This window comes from Miscanthus floridulus, chromosome 6, assembly GCF_019320115.1.
Source record: "Miscanthus floridulus cultivar M001 chromosome 6, ASM1932011v1, whole genome shotgun sequence".
Classification (NCBI taxonomy): Eukaryota; Viridiplantae; Streptophyta; class Magnoliopsida; order Poales; family Poaceae; genus Miscanthus; species Miscanthus floridulus.
Window position 1 is genome coordinate 5,691,735 of NC_089585.1, and position 18,968 is coordinate 5,710,702.

Consider the following 18,968-nt stretch of genomic DNA (forward strand, 5'->3'; position numbering starts at 1 on the left):
AAAAACCCTTGCGGCAGCTAGCTCATCCGACAAGAGTCCGGTAGTAGCTAGAGAAGCACAAACACCACACATCTTTGAAGTTTGAAGCTTTGAGCAACCACGGCCTCCTCGTTTTTTGCCAACAAATGGTTACACCAAACAAGTCCAATTTTCAGCTCAAACCCATCACTGTTTCAGGTTACTGAAAACACCTCAAAACCACAAGCTACACCACTACGGTGCACAAAATGCAAGACAAATCAAGAGGCAGGTACCAAAGGAGTGAATCCGTACCTACTGTTTACTTATGCCGTAGCAAATACAAAAACAGTTCCTGTAGTTTCAGAGTCACCAGCTGTGAGCTTTGCATCCAGCAATTCCTAGCCAACAACACTACTATCTGTCCATCCTGGCTACTTATTCCAAAGAATTAGGATTTTAATTAACCGCTACAAAATTCTTTAGCGGCAAAGGCCCAATTACCGGATCACCGCACAGGGGCGCGCGAGCCAAATACACAGTTAGATTTGCCATGGCATCGCAGCAGGCTTACACTACATGAGAGCAGCAGCAAGCTTACACTACATGAGATGAGATGACAGCCCTGCCTGCTGAACCTGAATGCATGGGGCGTCGTCTAAGAATCTAGCTTCTCTATGATTTCTCTTCGTCTGACGGAGACCCGTTGATGGCGTCAGCAAAATATTCGACTGCAACAAGGAATTGACATGCACACTGACGAGTCAGCAGGGTTGCTACACTGTTGAATGAGATACATACATCGGATGAGAATCACGGTTACCTATATCATCTTGATCTGGGGAATCAAGCAAAATGTCCGAATCTGAAGGCAGGAAAGGGGTGCCAGTGTAGTTCTCCAGCACGTCCAAATCTGCTGTGAATAGGAGCAGATATTTCATTTATTAGAGGGGGATACACGTGTGCACACAAAGAAATTGCTACTACCAGAATGCTGATTGGGCCATAATCTTCTGGAAAAAAGATCGTTACTGAAGTATTCAGCACACTAGATGTGTGGGTTTAGGATTCTACCAAGTACCAATAACATATGTACTGCATGAAAACAATAATGCACCTTTACAATATACAAATGCATTTATAACAGCCTATTTCTGCTTTCCTTCTCTTTCTTGACGCACAAATGTACAAATGTATTTATTTACTACATAAGCAGTATAGAATAACACCGCACACCCTAATCAGGGGGGGTGGCCTTCATTATATAGCCTAATAGGCTAGGGTTACAATGTACACAGGCCAATGGGCCATACGCCCAATATGGGCTTATTATATTCTAACACCCTCCCTCAGTCTAAGCGGGAGTGTCACGAACACAAAGACTGGACCTAAAGTCAGTGAACAACTGTACAGGTAACCCTTTGGTCATAATGTCCGCGAACTGATGAGATGAAGGAACATGGAGCACCCGAACCTGTCCCAAAGCAACCTTCTCACGGACAAAGTGAATATCTATCTCAATATGCTTCGTGCGACGATGATGAATTGGATTGGCGGTCATGTAGACAGCACTAACATTGTCGCAGTAGACGATCGTCGCCGAAGAGATGGGTGCGTGGAGCTCCTGAAGTAACTGACGAAGCCAACAAGTCTCAGCCACAGCGTGTGCAACAGCACGATACTCAGCCTCCGCACTCGAACGAGAGACCGTAGTCTGTCGTTTAGAGGACCAAGAGACTAAATTGTCGCCGAGGAAGACGCAGTACCCTGAAGTGGAGCGCCGAGAGTCGGGACAGCCAGCCCAATCAGCATCGGAGTAGGCAGTCAAGCTTGTGATGCTGCCAGTGCCGATGTGAAGTCCGGTAGACAGGGTGCCTTTAACATACCGCAGGACACGCTTGAGCATCGCAAGATGAGGCTCTCGCGGGTCGTGTATGAAGAGGCAAACCTGCTGAACGGCATAGGCAAGGTCCGGACGAGTCAGCGTGAGGTACTGTAGAGCACCGGCGAGGCTGCGGTACTGAGTGACATCCGCCACCGGAGCGCCGTCCATAGCTGAGAGCTTGGCCTAAGTGTCAACAGGAGTCGCCGTAGAGTGACACTCAGCCATGCCGGCGCGCTGGAGCAGGTCCACAGCGTACTGGCGCTGAGACAAGAAGAGGCCAGCAGCAGAACGCGTGACAGAGATCCCGAGGAAGTGATGAAGGTCCCCGAGATCTGTCATGGCGAACTCGGAATGAAGGAGCTCGGTGATGCGACGAAGAAACGTAGTCGACGAGGCTGTCAGAATGATGTCGTCGACGTAGAGCAGCAAGTAGGCGATGTCGGCACCCGCTTTGTAAACAAAGAGGGACGTGTCGGAGGTCGAAGCAGTGAAGCCGGACCGCTGAATGAAGCCGGAGAACCGCTGGTGCCACGCCCTAGGCGCCTGCTTGAGTCCATACAAGGACTTTTGCAGGAGACAGACGTGGTCGGGAGCCGCCGGGTCGACGAAGCCGGGCGGCTGCTGGCAGTAGACGGTCTCGTTCAGATGGCCGTGAAGAAAGGCGTTCTTCACGTCCAGCTGATGGATCGGCCAGGAACGAGAGGCGGCGATGCTGAGGACGACCCAGATGGTGGCCGGTTTGACAACCGGACTGAACGTCTCGTCGTAGTCGATGCCGTACTGCTGCGAGAACCCACGAACGACCCATCTGGCTTTATGACGAGCCAGAGAGCCATCAGCATGATACTTGTGCTTGAAGACCCACTTGCCGGTGATGACGTTGGCTCGAGGCGGTCGAGGAACGAGACGCCAAGTGCCATTGTCCATGAGCGCCTTGTATTCTTCAGCCATCGCCGCACGCCAATTCGCATCGGCGAGCGCGGCGCGAGAGTTGCCTGGCAACGGAGAAGCCGGACCGGAGGCCGCTGCGGTGAAGCCATACCGCTGCATGGGCGGCGGCAGGGAACCCGTCTGGGAACGAGTCGCCCGCGCAGGAGGCTCCTGAGGTGCTGGAGCCTGGGGCAGCACTGCCTGCTGCAGTGGGGCCGAAGGTGCCGCCGCTGCCTGCTGCAGTGGGACCGAAGGTGCCGCCGGCGGCGGAGCTGAACGACGACCGTAGTGGATGCCGAACCGCTGCCGGGCAGGGGCAGGGGCGACAACACCTGCTGGCGGAGGAGGTGCTGGAGCCGCGGCCTGCCGAGGAGCCGAGGGCAGCCGGTGAGCAGCGCCATGCCACAGGATGGCAGGGTCGAGGCCAACGGGATCGCCGGCATCGCCAGCGTCGTCTGAGCCAGACGAGGCAGGCGCCACCGAGGTCCGCGAGTGCCGAACGTCTAAGGTAGACGGGGCCGGCGCGGGAAGTAAGTCCTGTGACAAAAAATCAAGAGAATCCGGTCGAGGCTTGGAGGCCGCAAACGGAAAGTGAGTCTCATCAAAGATGACGTGTCGCGAGATGATAATCTTGCGAGTGGAGAGGTCAAGACACCGGTAACCCTTCTGTGATGGAGGGTAACCGAGGAAGACACATGCCGTGGAGCGAGGAGACAGTTTGTGGCGAGTCGTGGCACTAAGGTTGGGGTAGCATAGGCAGCCAAAAACCCTGAGGATGGAATAGTCTGGCATCTTGTGGTGGAGAAGATGATATGGTATACCGTTTTTTTTGGACGAGGATGGCCGCCGGTTCGTGAGGAACACAGCGGTGGAGAGAGCTTCGATCCAATAGGATGGAGGCATGGCGGCATGAATCAGAAGCGTGCGAACACCATTGTTCAGAGTCCGGAGCATGCGCTCAGCCTTGCCATTCTGAGCGGATGTGTAGGGGCACGAGGTGCGAAGGAGAATGCCACGGCCAGCCAAGAAGGTGGCGGTGGCAGTGTTGAGGAACTCGGTGCCATTATCTGCCTGAAAACAGCGGACAGAAAAACTGAACTGTGTGTGAGCGTAAGCAACAAATTGAACAATGTGTTCATGAACTTCAGATTTATGACGAAGAGGGAACGCCCAGCAATAATGTGTATAATCATCAACTAACACAAGATAAAATTTATAACCAGAAATACTCGCAACTGGAGAGGTCCAAACATCACAATGAACAAGTTCAAAAGGTGCTGATGTACTAGAGACCGAACTAGCAAAAGGTAGCCTAGCATGTTTACCGAGTTGGCAAGCATGACAAATGCGGCGAGCTGCTTTATTACACTGGATAGCTGATAGCTTATTTAGAGTAGCGACGACAGCAGGGGCAGGATGACCAAGGCGGGAGTGCCACAACGCCGGGGAGACGACAGCGACGTGACAGCGAGGTGGCATGCGATGTGGAATGGTGTAGAGGTCCCCATGGCTATTGCACCGAAGGAGGACTGTCTTGGTCTTGAGATCCTTAACAGAAAAACCAGAGGCGTCAAACTCAATTGAACAATTATTGTCGCGAGTAAGCTGTCGAACAGATAACAGGTTACGGGTGAGGTGCGGAGCGACAAGAACATTATCAAGATGAAAAGAACGATCAGCTATTTGTAAGGAAGATGTGCCACGACTAAAGACAGGAATAGATTGCCCGTTACCAACCGTAATGGAGGACGGTGGTGACGGGAGACGGGAAAGGAGTATACCGTCGTTGGAGGACATGTGGGATGTCGCTCCGCTGTCCATGACCCAGGGAGAAGACCCCTGAACCGCCATCTGATTGAGGGCGGCAATCAGGCTGGTCGCGTCCCAGGAGCCGTACCCGTACCCTGGCGACGCGGTGGAGTACTGGGCCGGCGCGAAGGCAGTGTGCGCCTGCGGAGGGGGGGGGGCGGCGGTGGAGGAGGCGCGGATGGCGCGCCCCACTGCTGCTGCTGCTGAGGAGGCCACTGCTGGACGGGCCAAGGGTTATAGCAGACCCAAGGACCGGCCGGCTGAGGAGCCTGACGTCCGCCTGGAGCGCCCTGGTTGGCGCCATGCTGCTGGTTGCGCCCGCCGCCTCCGTTGTTGCCGTTGCCGCCACATCCTCCTTTGCCCTTGCCCCCCTTGCCCTTGCCACCACCCCCACGGTTGGATGACGCGGGAGTGGGCCGGCAGGATGGCGAAGTGCAGGAGGAGGTGGTGGAGGCGACGAGTGCTGATGCCGAAGCCTCCTTGCCCTCGGAGCCGAGGCGAAGCTCCTTGACGCGGAGCATGTTGGTGGCAGCCTTGAAGTCCGGGAGCGGCGACGTGTTGGCGATGATGTCGGCGGTGGTGGCGAAGCGAGGATTGATGCCGCGCAGGAGGTTGAGCACAAGCTACGCGGGAGAGATGGTGTGACCAACCTCCCGCAGGGCGTCAGCAGTATGCTTCATCTGCTGGGCGTAGGCATCGACCGAGAGATCACCCTGTAGCATGCTGTGGAACTCCTGCCCAAGGATGACAGCGCGAGGCTCCTTGTTCGCTTGGAACAGGGCCTCGATGGAGACGTACAGGGCACGCGCGTCTTGATCAGGCTCCATGGCAAGGTCGAGGACGGTGTCGTCGCAGGAGCCATACATCCAGCCACGGATGCAAGCGTCGGGCTGAGACCACGTGGGATCAGCCGGGCGGGCAGCCTCCGTGCCATCGATGTGGCCGAGCAGCCCGTACTTGGCGCAGAGGGCGGTGAAGAACGCCTTCCACTTGGAGTAATTGGGGCGCTCGAGGCTAAGGGCGATCGGGACGTGCTGCTTGACGTTGACGGCGGCATAGGCGGCGTAGAAGGCAGGGGCGATGCCGTCCCCCATGGCGCCGGAGGTTCCGGAGCCGAGAACACCGGAGGTAGCAGAGGAGAGCGTCGAGGACGTCATGACGAAGGCGACGCGCGCGGCCTGTTCGCTAGAAGCAGGGGCGCGGGTGGCAGCGGCCTGTGCGGCGTGACTCGCGTCGGGCGGCAGAGGCGGCGGCCAGCAGGTGCGTCGCGCGGCTGAAGGCAGCAGCGAGCGGCACGGCCTGAGCGACGCGGTGAATCGCGCGCGGAGGCGGCAGCGGCTGGAGCGGGCTAGCGCGGCAGCGGCTGGAGGGGCGCGCGGGGCAGAGGCGGCGGCAGCCCGGCAGCGACTGGAGGGGCGCGCGGGGCAGAGGCGGCGGCAGCCCTGTGGTGCGGTTGCGCGTCCCCTCGAGAAGGAACACGGGGCAGCGGAAAAGGAAAGGGAAGACCCGGGATCAGGCCCCCAGAACTCGTGATACCATGTAGAATAACACCGCACACCCTAATCAGGGGGGGTGGCCTTCATTATATAGCCTAATAGGCTAGGGTTACAATGTACACAGGCCAATGGGCCATACGCCCAATATGGGCTTATTATATTCTAACAAGCAGCACTACATTATCCAATCAAAGTAGAGTATATATATCTTTTAGGTTATGCAATAAGTTAATTTTAGTCCCTTGAAGCATGGCTCGAGTCCGCATAACCCCTAATATATGTTTTGGTTTACATAACCCCCATGTTATATTAAACTGGGCCATTTTTGACATTTTGCTCCTAACCGTTTCCCACCTTTGCTAACATGGATGTAAGTCTGCATGGTTGTCCCAACAAAATCAACCTGTATCAATGACTATACTCTTATATCGTTCTAACGGCTTCTACTCACTGTTCCTTGGCTTGAAGTTGTGCTGCAAGGTCAACAGACACAACTTCGTGGATGGTACAACGACCTAGTACAGAAAACAGGTACTTGGTGTTCTACATAATTTCCTTCAATGTAATGCCTTAAAAACCTCTTCTTATATCTAACCAGGTCATTTTGGGCCAATATCAATGAACTAATCAGGTGGGGATCCCTGCCCCCCCCCCCCCCCCCCCCCCCCCGCGACCTTCCAGGGAAAAAAGAGGTAAACCAAAATAAGGTCAACAAATTAGAGTAAAATGTACTTCTTCCTTTTAGTTTTGAATCTAATATCAGTAATGCTAACTTCATAAATTCAATGATTTCAGTGCTGATTAACCAAAAAAACAAAAGGTAAATTTCTCAACCCAGAAGGTTTACCTCCCAAACTCGTCAAATCTGCTGTTAGATCAGAGAGGCTGAAATTCCAGAGCTGCCCTAAGGATCTAATAGAGTCTCTTGATGAGCCATCTGGTCCTAATTGCAGAGATCCAGGATTCCCCACATCAGATCCAAATGCCGAGTCTAGGGCTGATACATCCATGGTCATGCCTGGTATCTCTGATGGCGTAAATGGAGCATGGTTGCTTGAAGCCGCTGATGAGGGACTCACAGCCATCTCAGATGACATAGCACCAGCATGTGGTGCTTCAGGTGCTCCACTGTCCACAACCATGCTGCAGCAACATAAGAGCACACCATAAGGATCAATAGTGTGAACAGAGTAGAAAGTATGGCCACCCCCCCCCCCCCCCCCCCCCCAAAAAAAAAAAAAAAAAAAAAAAAGAGGGGGGCAACTTTAGACGATTCAACAAGTGCAATTAGGACAATCAGCTTGACATGAAACTAGATGGCAAGGGGAAAACTGACAAGGAAATGGTGTCCATGTCAGGAAACCAGTGGATAGCAACATGTGTCATTCAAAGTACAAGGAAATATTTGTTCTGTAATCTGTAGCAGCCTGATTGTGCAGTACTATCATATCAAGTTAACAACTACCGCCCTCTGTTTCAAATTATACGTTGTTTCAGCTTTTCTAGGTACATAGCTTTTGCTATGCACCAAGATAAACGATATGTCTAGATACATAATAAAAGTTGTGTATCTAGAAAAGCCAAAACAACCTATATATTGGAATGGAGGGAGTATATCACTTGTAAAAGTAGGCTTAGAAACTGCATATTGTATTCTAGAATAGAAACAGGCACTATCAGTGTCGGTTCGTTCAAAAAAGAAAGAAAAATGGTAAATGCAGGATATGCTTTTTCGATTGGCAGAAAAGCCACTCGTAAAGTACAACAAATTATACTCAGGAACATGACTAAACAGATATGATTAGGAAACAAAAACAGAGATGATAATACTTACTCGTTTCCGGAGTTCATGCGCATTGGATGATAACCACCTGCAGGTATTCCATTAACCACATGACCACTGGACAGACCACAGGCCATTGGATCCATGTGAGGCTGGCCAGGAGCAGGCATGATAGGCTGCTGAAGTACTGGATACCCCATTGGTAAATTGCTAACTGCAATGGAACCAGGTTTTCATTAAATAAGAATGGTAACAGCACCTTTCTACACGTGTAAATTTGTCAAGGATTAAAGCCAGGTTCTATTTACTGTCAAGGATTAACAGCACCCTAAACCCTTGTTCTGTTACTAAACCATAACAAAGTGTTAAACAAGGATTTTTGGTACATAAAATTATATCGTAATAACACAGCTTACAAAATGAATCAGGGATAAAAAGTATTATTTTGCTAAGCAGTGATGAAAGTATTAATGTGGTGAATTCTACATTAACAACACAGCTTACAAAATGTAACAGGGGTAAAAGTATTATTCTGCTAAACAGGGATAATAGTATGAATCTGTAATGAATATAAATTTAACTAACATACATAAAACAGTGACTAGACAGTAAATGCTTGTCTATCAACAGTGCAAGCCAAATGCATTCCCAGATATAGCATGACAAGTGCCCACGTTGAGCCAACACTGCACCAATGAGTGAAACCAAGAAAGAGAAAGAAATTGTCTAACAGAAAATGTGAAGACTTCCAAGTCGTAGGCAAGGGCAGGGGCAGTACATTAAATCTAAGGAAAACATGAAAAATGCAAAAATCCGAAATAGAAGCCTATTAACTTATTTTTCGAGAAAAAAAAGCCTATTAACTTAGCCATCTTTCCAAGCAGACTTATAAACAGGGACATTACCTGGCATATGATGAATTCCATTTTGTATTGGAGCCAATGGAATATTTGGAGGTGCTGGATATTTCATTAAATTGTACTGGTGTTGCAATAAATGATTGAACAAGATGATCTGCCTTTTCAATTTCAGCCGTATATAGTAATCCCTAAAGAACTCAGAGTTCTCTTCTTCAAGTTTCTGCCATACTGAACACAAAGAGAACATTAAACAAAATGAGTAGAATTAAGAGCTCAGATCGGTATCGCAGAGGCTGAGCTCAGAAAGCATATAAAAATGTTTGTTTGTTCTGAGCATTCCAGTATATATCGATCATCATTGATCAACAGGGTAAATGCATGTACAACCCAAGGAAACTGCACGTTAATGTTGAGAAAAATTTTGGTCGCTAATGTGATTGGGCATGGTTATTTAAGACTAAGACAAAAAGTCGATACTTCAAGCAGTAGTGCAGTACTGCAATATTTTCCCTATCCTAAGCTTAAACATGTGAAAATAAAGCAAAGGGTGACATAAATCTTCGACCAAAAGCCCAGTGAATATAGAAAACATATAAACATGAACATCATCACCTAAAGTAGTGAATATAGAAAACATATAAACATGAACATCGTCACCTAAAGTAGTGAATATAGAAAACATATAAACATGAGCACGTCACCTAAAGTAGTGAAGCCAGGTTCTATTCTAGCACGAGTAGAAAGAGTTCTAACAACTTCTCCTTTGTTCATGTATAGCTGTAGACAACGCTCTATCAAATTCTGAACCTGCAACAGGATGTAAAGTTCATTTAGTTGGCCAAAGCATAAAACTGTCAATGTAGAGGGGATGCCACTAGATAGCTAGAAAGCTTACAAGTTCAATATCTTCGCGAGACACCTTCTTATTGTCATTACTAGCTACAGATAAGGAACCCGAATTTCCTGCAGGAGCATCAGTGGCCATTGGGTTTGGTTGCTGACTTTGCACTTCATTAGTACCTTGTGCTGATGACTGCAACTCTGTCGTGCTCTGAATATCCTGTAGAACAAATCCTTAAGTAACATAATTCAACTGCCTGATGAAGGCAAAAAGGGGGGCAAAACTGGTATCGAAAGCAACATCAGTTCATTGTGAGCATATCAGCCAGAAATAAAAACTGGACCCTAGCATTGAAGAGGGAACCATTAGAAAGGGGACAACAGATATCTTGGCAAGAAAGGATGAATCGTTTAAGCAAGATGACTTCACCCTGTTCTGCTACATTACTTCAGCAGTACTTTTCAACGAACGAACAGTGTTTTCCTCTCACAACAAATCAGCATAAGCATCAGCATAAGCCAAATTTTCTTTATATTTAAGTGCAAAATTTGAGTATTAGCTACAGAATATCCCATTAAAAAACTATAGAAAAAAAGTAACTGTTTAGCATGCAATACACATTGCATATAGCATATCACTAGCAGTCTGCTGAAGGAAAAACTGTCCACGCTTGCACTGTATAAATCAACCAGCCATCATGTTTATTGTAGATGACAAAGAAAAAACAAAAAAGTAACACAACTCAGTAATGAATGAAGGGCTGAAGGCAAAAGCAAGCAAACTCACCTGAGAATCCTTCATTGGAGGTTATACATAAAAAGAACTAGTCGTAGGAGCAACGCTTTTTCTGCAAGAAAAATATAACAGTGGTTATTCTTGAGTTCACGTAAAATGGTGTAAAATTTCAGCAGGGAGAAATATAACCATAAAAATCCCTGTATTTTATTGCCCCTCCCTCCCCCCCCCCCCCCAACCCAAAAAAAAAAAAAAACTTTCTGACACTATAATGCGAAAGTCATATCACTATATCAGCTATCCCATTTTATGTTAGTATAGCAACGAATTTCATAATTCTAATCAAACAGAATCAGTATATAATAACTTAATAGAGAGAATGCACTATGGCCTACGGGTCCTTTAACAACGACAACAACATAGCCTTTCAGTCCCAAGTAAGTTGGGGTAGGCTAGAGTTGAAACCCACCAAGAGCCCCAAGTCACGGTTTAGGCACTTCAATAGCTGTTTTTCAAGTACTCTTATTCAAACATAGATCTCTAGGTATATCTCAAGCTTTCAAATATCTTTTTATTGCCTCCCCTATGTCAATTTCGGTCTCCCTCTACCTCTCCTCGTATTATTAGCTTAGGCTTAGGACTCCACAATCCACTGGTGCCTCTGGAGGTCTCCTCTGGACATGGCCAAACCACCTCAACCGATGTTGGACAAGCTTTTCTTCAATTGGTGTTACCTCTAGGCAATCACGTATATCATCGTTCCGAACTCGGTCCATTCTTGTGTGACCGCAAATCTATCGCAACATACGCATTTCTAGCAACACTCAGTTGTTGAACATGTCGAATCTTTATAGGCCTACATTCTGCTCCATACAACATAGCCGGTCTAATCGTCGTTCTATAGAACTTGCCTTTTAGCTTTTATGGTACCCTCTTGTCACAGAGAATGCCAGAAGCTTGTCGCCACTTGATCCACTCTGCTTTGATTCTATGGCTAACGTCCGTATCAATATCTCCATCCCTCTGTAGTATCGATCCCAGGTACCAAAAGGTATCCTTCTTAGGCACTACTTGACCTTCCAAACTCACATCTCTCTCCTCCTGTACAACTCCGCCAAAGCCGCATCTCATGTATTCAGTTTTAGTTCTGCTCAATCTAAAACCTTTAGACTCAAGGGTCTGCCGTCATAACTCTAGTTTCCTATTTACTCCCGTCTGGCTTTCGTCCACTAACACTACATCATCAAGCGAACAACATACATCAAGGGATATCCCCTTGTATGTTCCTGGTAACCTCATCTATTACCAAGGCAAAGAAATACGGGCTTAATGCTGACCCTTGATGAAGTCCAATTTTAATCAGGGAAGTAATCTGTGTTACCATCGTTTATTCGAATCACTAGTCACAATATTGTTGTACATATCCTTGATGAGGGTCACGTACTTTAATGGAACTTTATGTTTGTCCAAAAACCACCACATAACATTTCTTGGTATCTTGTCATAAGCCTTCTCCAAGTCAATGAAAATCAAGTGGAGGTCATTCTTCTACTCTCTAAACCGCTACATAACCTGTATATTAAGAAGATCGCTTATGTGGTTGACCTTCCGGGCATGAAACCAAATTGGTTTGTTGATATCTGTGTCGTTCCTCGCAGGCGCTGCTCGATGACTCTCCCATAACTTCGTAGTGTGGCTCATCAACTTAATTCCCCGATAATTAGTACAACTTTGGATATCTCCCTTGTTCTTGTAGATTGGTAACAATATGTTTCTTCTCCACTCCTCAGGCATCTTGTTCGATCGAAAGATATTGTTGAACATATTGGTTAGCCATACTATAGCTATATCCCCGAGACATCTCCACACCTTGATTGGGATACCATCAGGGCCCATCGCTTTGCCCTCTTTCATTCTTTTTGGCTTCTCTGACCTCCGATTCTTGAATCCTCCGCACAAAGCGTCTGTTAGTGTCATCAAACGAGTCATCTAGCTGAACGGTGGTGTTCTTGTTCTCACCATTGAACAACTTATCAAAATACTCTTGCCATCTATGTCTGATCTCATCCTCCTTCACCAAGAGTTGCTCCCTCTCATCCTTTATGCACTTGACTTGGTTGAAGTCCCTTGTCTTCCTATTGCGAGTCTTAGCCATCCTATAAATGTCCTTCTCTCCTTTCTTCGTACTCAAACGTCGGTAAAGGTCCTCATAGGCCCGCCCCTTTACCTCACTCACCGCTCGTTTTGCAGTTTTCTTTGCCACCTTGTACTTCTCTATGTTGGTTGCACACCTGTTATGATACAAGCGCTTATAGCACTCTTTTTTCTTAATAGCCTTTTGCACATCTTCATTCCACCACCAAGTGTCTTTCGAGTCGCATCCTGCTCCCTTTGGTCACTCCAAGCACCTCTGAAGCAACCTTCCGAACGCATGTTGCCATCTTCTCCCACATGTTGTTTGCATCGCCTTCATCATTCCAAGGGCCCTCTTCAATGACCTTTTCCTTAAAGACCTTTGAAGCCTTCCCTTCTAATTTCCACCACTTCGTTCTAACAACCCTAGCTTGTTTGTTCCCACGAGCTTGCACCTAGAAAGCGGAAGTGAGCCACCACCAGCTTGTGTTGAGCAACCACACATTCTCCAGGTATCACCTTACAATCCACGCATGTTCTTTTATCCATCCTTCTTGTAAGGAAAAAGTCGATTTGACTAGAGTACTGGCCGCTACTAAAGGTCAATAAATGAGACTAGTCTCTTATGAAGAAAGTATTAGCTATCATCAGATCAAAAGCTATGGCGAAGCCTAAGACTTCCTCTCCCTCCTGGTTCCTACTACCATATCTGAAACCCCCATGAACCGCATCGAAACCTACACTTGATGTACCTACATGGCCATTAAGATCACCTCCTATAAAGAGCTTCTCGCTACTAGGGACAGCTCTAACCAAGCGATCTAAGTCTTCCCAGAAAAACCACTAAGCACTCTCATCATGGCCTACTTGGGGAATACGCACTAATTACGTTTAAGACCATATCACTAATGACAAGTTTAACTAAGATGATCCTATCCCCTTGCCTTCTCACCTCCACCACACCATCCTTGAGGCTCTTATCAATTAAAACTCTTACTCCATTTTTATTTGAAGTTGTCCCTGTGTACCAGAGCTTGAAGCCGGTATTATCCACCTCCTTCGCCTTCTGCTCCTTCCATTTAGTCTCTTGGACGCATAAGATATTTACACGCCTCCTAATCGCTGTGTTCACTAACTCTCTTAACTTACCTGTAAGGGACCCTACATTCCAGCTACCTAAACGGATCCTAGGTTGGCTCGACTAGCTTCCTTACCCTTCGCACCCGCCGAGGTAGGTGTGAAGACCCTTGCTCATTTTGCACCACATCCGGGCGCCGATGTAGCGCGCCACTAAGGATGCGACGACCCGATCCTTGCTCACCTGACACCGTGTCCAAATCACGACACTGGCGCGTCACGGGGATGATGACCCGGCCCTTGCTCATTTAACACCATACCCGGGTTCCGACATGGCAGCGTCGCTAAGAGGGTTACGCCCCATCAGGATTCTTTTGAGTTTCATCTCCATTAAAGTGGCTAAGTTTTTACATTGGCTCGCCGAGCCTAACACAACCCTCCTCCTTTACCAGGACTTGGGACCTGCTATGCTGGGACACCAAAGGCGTCCCACCATAGGCGGAGTTCTACGGATTCTTTAAGGTTACATGAAATCTAGTAGGTTTGGGGGTTTCGTATAAGAAACTAGAATGGCCTTTTGAAGTTTACAGGGTTAAAACTTAAGACTCATGAGCTTTATAATATATAATCATGTTCACCTCACACCATCATAATATTGGTGGCATCACAAAGATGTAGCAAAAAAAAAATAGCAAACCTTATACTAATGGGTAACAATGCATCGTTGATTGTGAAAGTTAATTTATTTGTGAAAAACTAGCAGTCTAGCACTAGCGCTCAATAAGGAAATTCAGATTATAACAACACCCCTCATAGGAATTGCAAGAACTTTGGAAAGGTAAGGAAAGAAACAACAAGCTTTGTTTAGAAAACACAAAGGGCCCCATGTGACTCAGCCCCCAAAAAATGATGAAGGAAAAAAAAATCCTCCTGCAAGGTTACAGTAAAGTAAGAACCAGTCTTAGAAAAAAGTACAGATTTGCAAAGTAAGATTCTTTAGGAGGATTCAAAAAGAGAGGAATAAGCATCACACTAACAGGGTCGCAGAATCTAAGCCCTAATAAAGATTTCGACTTTGCGGCAGGGGCCGACAGGTACGTGGCCGCCTTGTACATGAGGAACCCGTACGCCACAGCACCAGGGAGAGGTTCCCGAGCACGGTGCTGATGCAGGGGAGGAACCGAGGAAGCCGTAGGACTGCTCGCACTTCTCCTCGGCCGCCGACCCCCGCGGCCGGCGTGGAGCCCGAGAGGTGGATCGCCGAGAGGAGCGGCGCGGACGGGGCGCCGTCGGAGATGAGGCGGCCGTACGCGGCGGCCGCCAGGAGGGAGAGCAGGAGCCGTAAAAAGAGTTACAAATAACCTTAGGGATTGGGTGCTCGGTTTCGCGTAGCGGGAAGGGAAGGGAAGAGAAGAGAAGAGAAGGGGTGGGCATACCTGGTGGGTGCTCGTCGCCGGCGAAGGGCCGTGGGGCGCCTAGCGAAATGCGGCGGAGGCAGTCGCCCAGTCGTCGCCACGAGCGAGAGGGAGGGAGGGAGGGCGCGCACGCGGGGTGAACGGGAGAAGATAAAGCAGGTGGTTAAGGGGCCGTTTGGCACTTTGGGCACAAGGTAGCTAGAGAGCTGGCATCCGTGTGTCTTTTGGTTGTGATTTGTTAGATGGAAATTGGAATGGTTGGGTGGCGAAGGGACCTTTATGGGTTGGATTTGGAACCTATGAATTTTAAGGGAGCCATATAATTTTATAGAAATCAGTTCAATTTTATAAACTCATACTTTAAATGGAATCTAAATTGAATTATGGGATAGTTTGGTAAAATTAATCACGGCACACCACAGTGCACCCACTAATATATTTTTTAAAAACAAGAATCAAGTGTTGCAAGTATGCATAATTACAACCACAACAAAACACTATCTCGCCGTTCTCATGTATAAATTCACCAACTCTCAAGATACAAAACGACAATGGACATGTTATAGGCTAATACACACATAAAGCCATCAGTAGCATTTCATCAAGTTACGATAATCAAGACATAGTCTCTGTGATCTCTAAATCAAACACCAGGAATTGTATAGATGAAAGTGATCGAGTTCATGTGCTTCATTTTTTGTAAGCTCGAGTATGAAATCCTACATCGTGGACAGACAATCAAGAGCATGCTCATATTGAGAGTGTAGCAATTCGAATTGATTGAAACCCATGTAAAGGTGTACAACTTTTCTCACGTGATTACAAGACCAAGCCGCACACTCCACCACATGTAAGTGTTGATTCATGAAATGAAATTGACCTTTCGTGATTTTTTGACAAGCCACCTATAGACAGGAGTAGATAGGTGTATTGCCATTAGGTACACCTCATCAAGTCATCCTAAACCACGTTGAATCCATCAAGTACATGAAAGGTGCTCAAGAATTATGACAACAAAAACGTGCTTCTTGATCCCCTCAAACATGCATATGCCAATTGGATTCAACTCCCAACATAGCCTTACTGCCTACTAAAGCCTCAAGTCATCATTCATCATTGCTCGTGTTTTAGCTCGTTCTCAACGGGAAGTTGTAATTTATACATGGCAATTCCTACGAGCTCATGAGTAGTGGTGACCTTGCCACTTCTCTACTTCCACTCGCATTAAGCATATGATGTGAGACACCTAGACAAACATGTTTCATAACAAGGTAAAGCCTATCAAGGGGAGGATCATGACAAATAGTTCTACTCAAGCATATGAATTTAGGCAAAGGTAATATCATGCACAAGAAATTATTAGATTCAACAAATTTGATCAAAAGTAGGGCTTCATCATGTATTTGTGCTTGCTTGGTACTCGAGGAACGTCTCGATGTCTTTTAGGCATGCCTTGGTATTTGCACTTATTGGTGCATTAATCCCTATACATGCGCATTTGATGCATGAGTTGATATGGGTTGAAAGAGAGAGGTTGGTGAGTGAACATGACTCGCTAGAATGAAGATCACAAGCAAGGGGCCCCTAGTTGGAGCATAATGGGATATTGATGTAGTGGTCCATCCAAGCCCTACTTGTGCATAAGAAGAAGAATGTAGGAGAGTTCCCACAAGCCATGGTGAAGATTAGTAGAGTGAAGCTCCGGTGAAACTCTTTGAGGACCTCCGACAACTTTTTATTTATTGAGGTGGAAGAAGGCCTAATTAGGGGATTTCTTAGTTTGGTTTCTTATCACTTTACTCCTGACTCCTTGGCTGGAGATGGAAAGAGATGGGATAAAGAATGGGAGAGTGAGAAGAGGGCTAGGGGAGTGATAATTGTGTGGTGGCAAATTCGGGCTAACATGTGGGGCTAAGGGCTAGGGGCGAGTGCCTAACATGCCGATTCTTGTGCCGGTCTTAAGAAGTGACCTAATCACTGCTAGATATGTTCCAACCACCAGTAATTCTGCGCCTACATGACTTAGTTGATAAGATCAAAATTGGCTTGTCTTAGTGGATGTTGGCGTGGTTTCCATCCTAGGGTCGATCTAACCACCATGGGATCTAGTCAGATTGACCAAGGAGTAGAAAACAAACTTGGTCAAGAAAAGGTATGCTCCTCCTATGCTTTTGTTTATTTTGGGTCTAAAGCATTCTTGCCCGAGGTAATGGTTAGAGTTCTGTTGGTATATTTAACGCATACAGATAAATCCGCAAGCGCACGGATACCGTTGTAGCTTTCACCCGAAAGTATTCCAAGTATCGTATCCACAGGAAAACATGTAAGACTAACTACGGTCTAACTCAACTGGGGGTAACAACAAGGTTAAGATAAATAGGAGCGTAGAGAGGAAAACTAAGGTTCTTCTACTATTCAACTAGGGATATTACTTAAGGAAAGACACCAGTAGAGGATGCTTCCCAAAGTAACCGCATCCTACTTGCCCTATAAATGGGGAGGTGGACTATAGAGGATTCGATGAGGCTATAAGAGTCACCCTTCGAGCTACCACCGATCCGGAATGTAGGATGCATCCACAAGTAACCAGAGTCTAAGCACCACACTTACACTACAATTACTACTTTACTCTTCCTGGATAAAGAATAAAGCACTATAACGAGTTGGGAACCTGATTAATAATATAAACAAAAAGCTTACTTGAATCAGAAGTTGATTGTCAGATAAATCTCAGAGGCAAGCTTAGATAAAACTTGGATCCGCCAAGGTACAAGCCGTAGAGAGAGCACCGATAGGCTGGCTTCTCCTCCAAACTCTTTCCTCACTCTCCATCTCACTATTATTTATAAGACTAGATCCTATGGAGGACTAATCTTCTCTTGATAGCTAGCTCTAATCCTGAAGATATGAATTAGGGTTTCAAGAATCTGCTGAGGGAGGGGGTAGGGGCTGATATATATAGGCTGAAGCGTCAATCCTGAGCCCTCGGATCAAACCGACTTAAATAAACGGCAAAGATTGGATCTCAATGGCGGCGGGAAACCGACTTTCGAAGCGGAGGCTGACTGGTGGGACCCATAGGCTGGCCGGGCTGGAGGTGGGGCCGGTCGTCCCCACATGGCAGCCCCTCAGGGTTTGCTTTAGTGGAGAGCCTCCTGGAGTCTTCTAGAATCTTCCCACACTGCTTACACGGTGAAATTACGTAATTTCCTTTGACGAATAGGTCCCCCTAGATGGTTTTCTGGATAAATCCTGCTAAAAACACAGATTCACCAAAACTCATGGAATTTATTAGTTTAAACCCATATACCTATGTTTGGTGATGGAATTAAGTATAAATATAGGTTATGTTGACGGTTTATAATTGGTGTTAGTGACCGTCAACAAGTTCACAGGAGAAATTTGGTTATAATAACTTAGTTAGAGTGCAACTAAGGATAAGAGGGAACCAGGATAGTAGAGGGAGGTAGGAAGCGGAAAAGGTTACGGAGAAGATGAGAGATGACGAGGAACAAAAGGGTTAGACAAAAGGTGATGCAATCAATGAGAAAATATTTAGGAAAAAGATGTCCACTGTTTAGTGGACTTATTTTTCTTTAGCTATCAACACATGTGGCTAAAAACTTTTTTGCAAAAGTTAGATCATGCAGCCTCTGGTCCGTTACAACATGTAACCCATACTCTACCTTGGCGCCCATGGACTCCCCTTTTGGATGTTTAGCATTTGGCATATCATACCCTTGTCTCTGGCCCTAGTTTAATCAAGTTGTGTTGCATTATATGGAACGCCTTTGGCATCATTCAACCCGGGAGAGGACATGAAGACCCTTAACTCAAAGGGGAAAACATGTTTAACCCTTTTTTAATAAAATAATAATACTGTCAGGACTATGGACAAAGATATCCCATAACTATTGTAGAAAGTCTAAAAAGGCAATGAAGAGTTAAGATAGCTCCACTACCTTGGTAGTATTTTCAGGGTATCAGTTTTACACTTTACTTCATATAATAGTAATAATAATGTTTGTTCTATCCCTTCGGCACGG

General features: G+C 46.8%; 1 protein-coding gene across 3 annotated transcripts; it reads right to left on the minus strand.

The window, feature by feature from the left end:
* Positions 1-258: 258 nt before the first annotated feature.
* LOC136461568 (uncharacterized) lies at positions 259-15,170 on the minus strand. 3 transcript variants are annotated; one of them, XM_066460852.1, is made up of 9 exons: positions 14,944-15,170; positions 10,349-10,409; positions 9,617-9,781; positions 9,423-9,528; positions 8,767-8,949; positions 7,913-8,075; positions 6,926-7,221; positions 782-871; positions 259-689 (listed from the first exon to the last, which is right to left on the minus strand). In XM_066460852.1, the coding sequence occupies exons 2-9, from the start codon at positions 10,361-10,363 to the stop codon at positions 634-636; spliced, it is 1,074 nt and encodes a 357-aa protein (XP_066316949.1). In that variant the 5' UTR covers positions 10,364-10,409; positions 14,944-15,170; the 3' UTR covers positions 259-633. The 3 variants fall into 3 exon arrangements, with proteins under 3 accessions (XP_066316949.1, XP_066316947.1, XP_066316948.1); XM_066460850.1 differs by having other exon boundaries at positions 782-874; XM_066460851.1 differs by lacking the exon at positions 14,944-15,170 and adding an exon at positions 14,545-14,900 and having other exon boundaries at positions 782-874.
* Between the last annotated feature and the right edge of the window lie 3,798 nt (positions 15,171-18,968).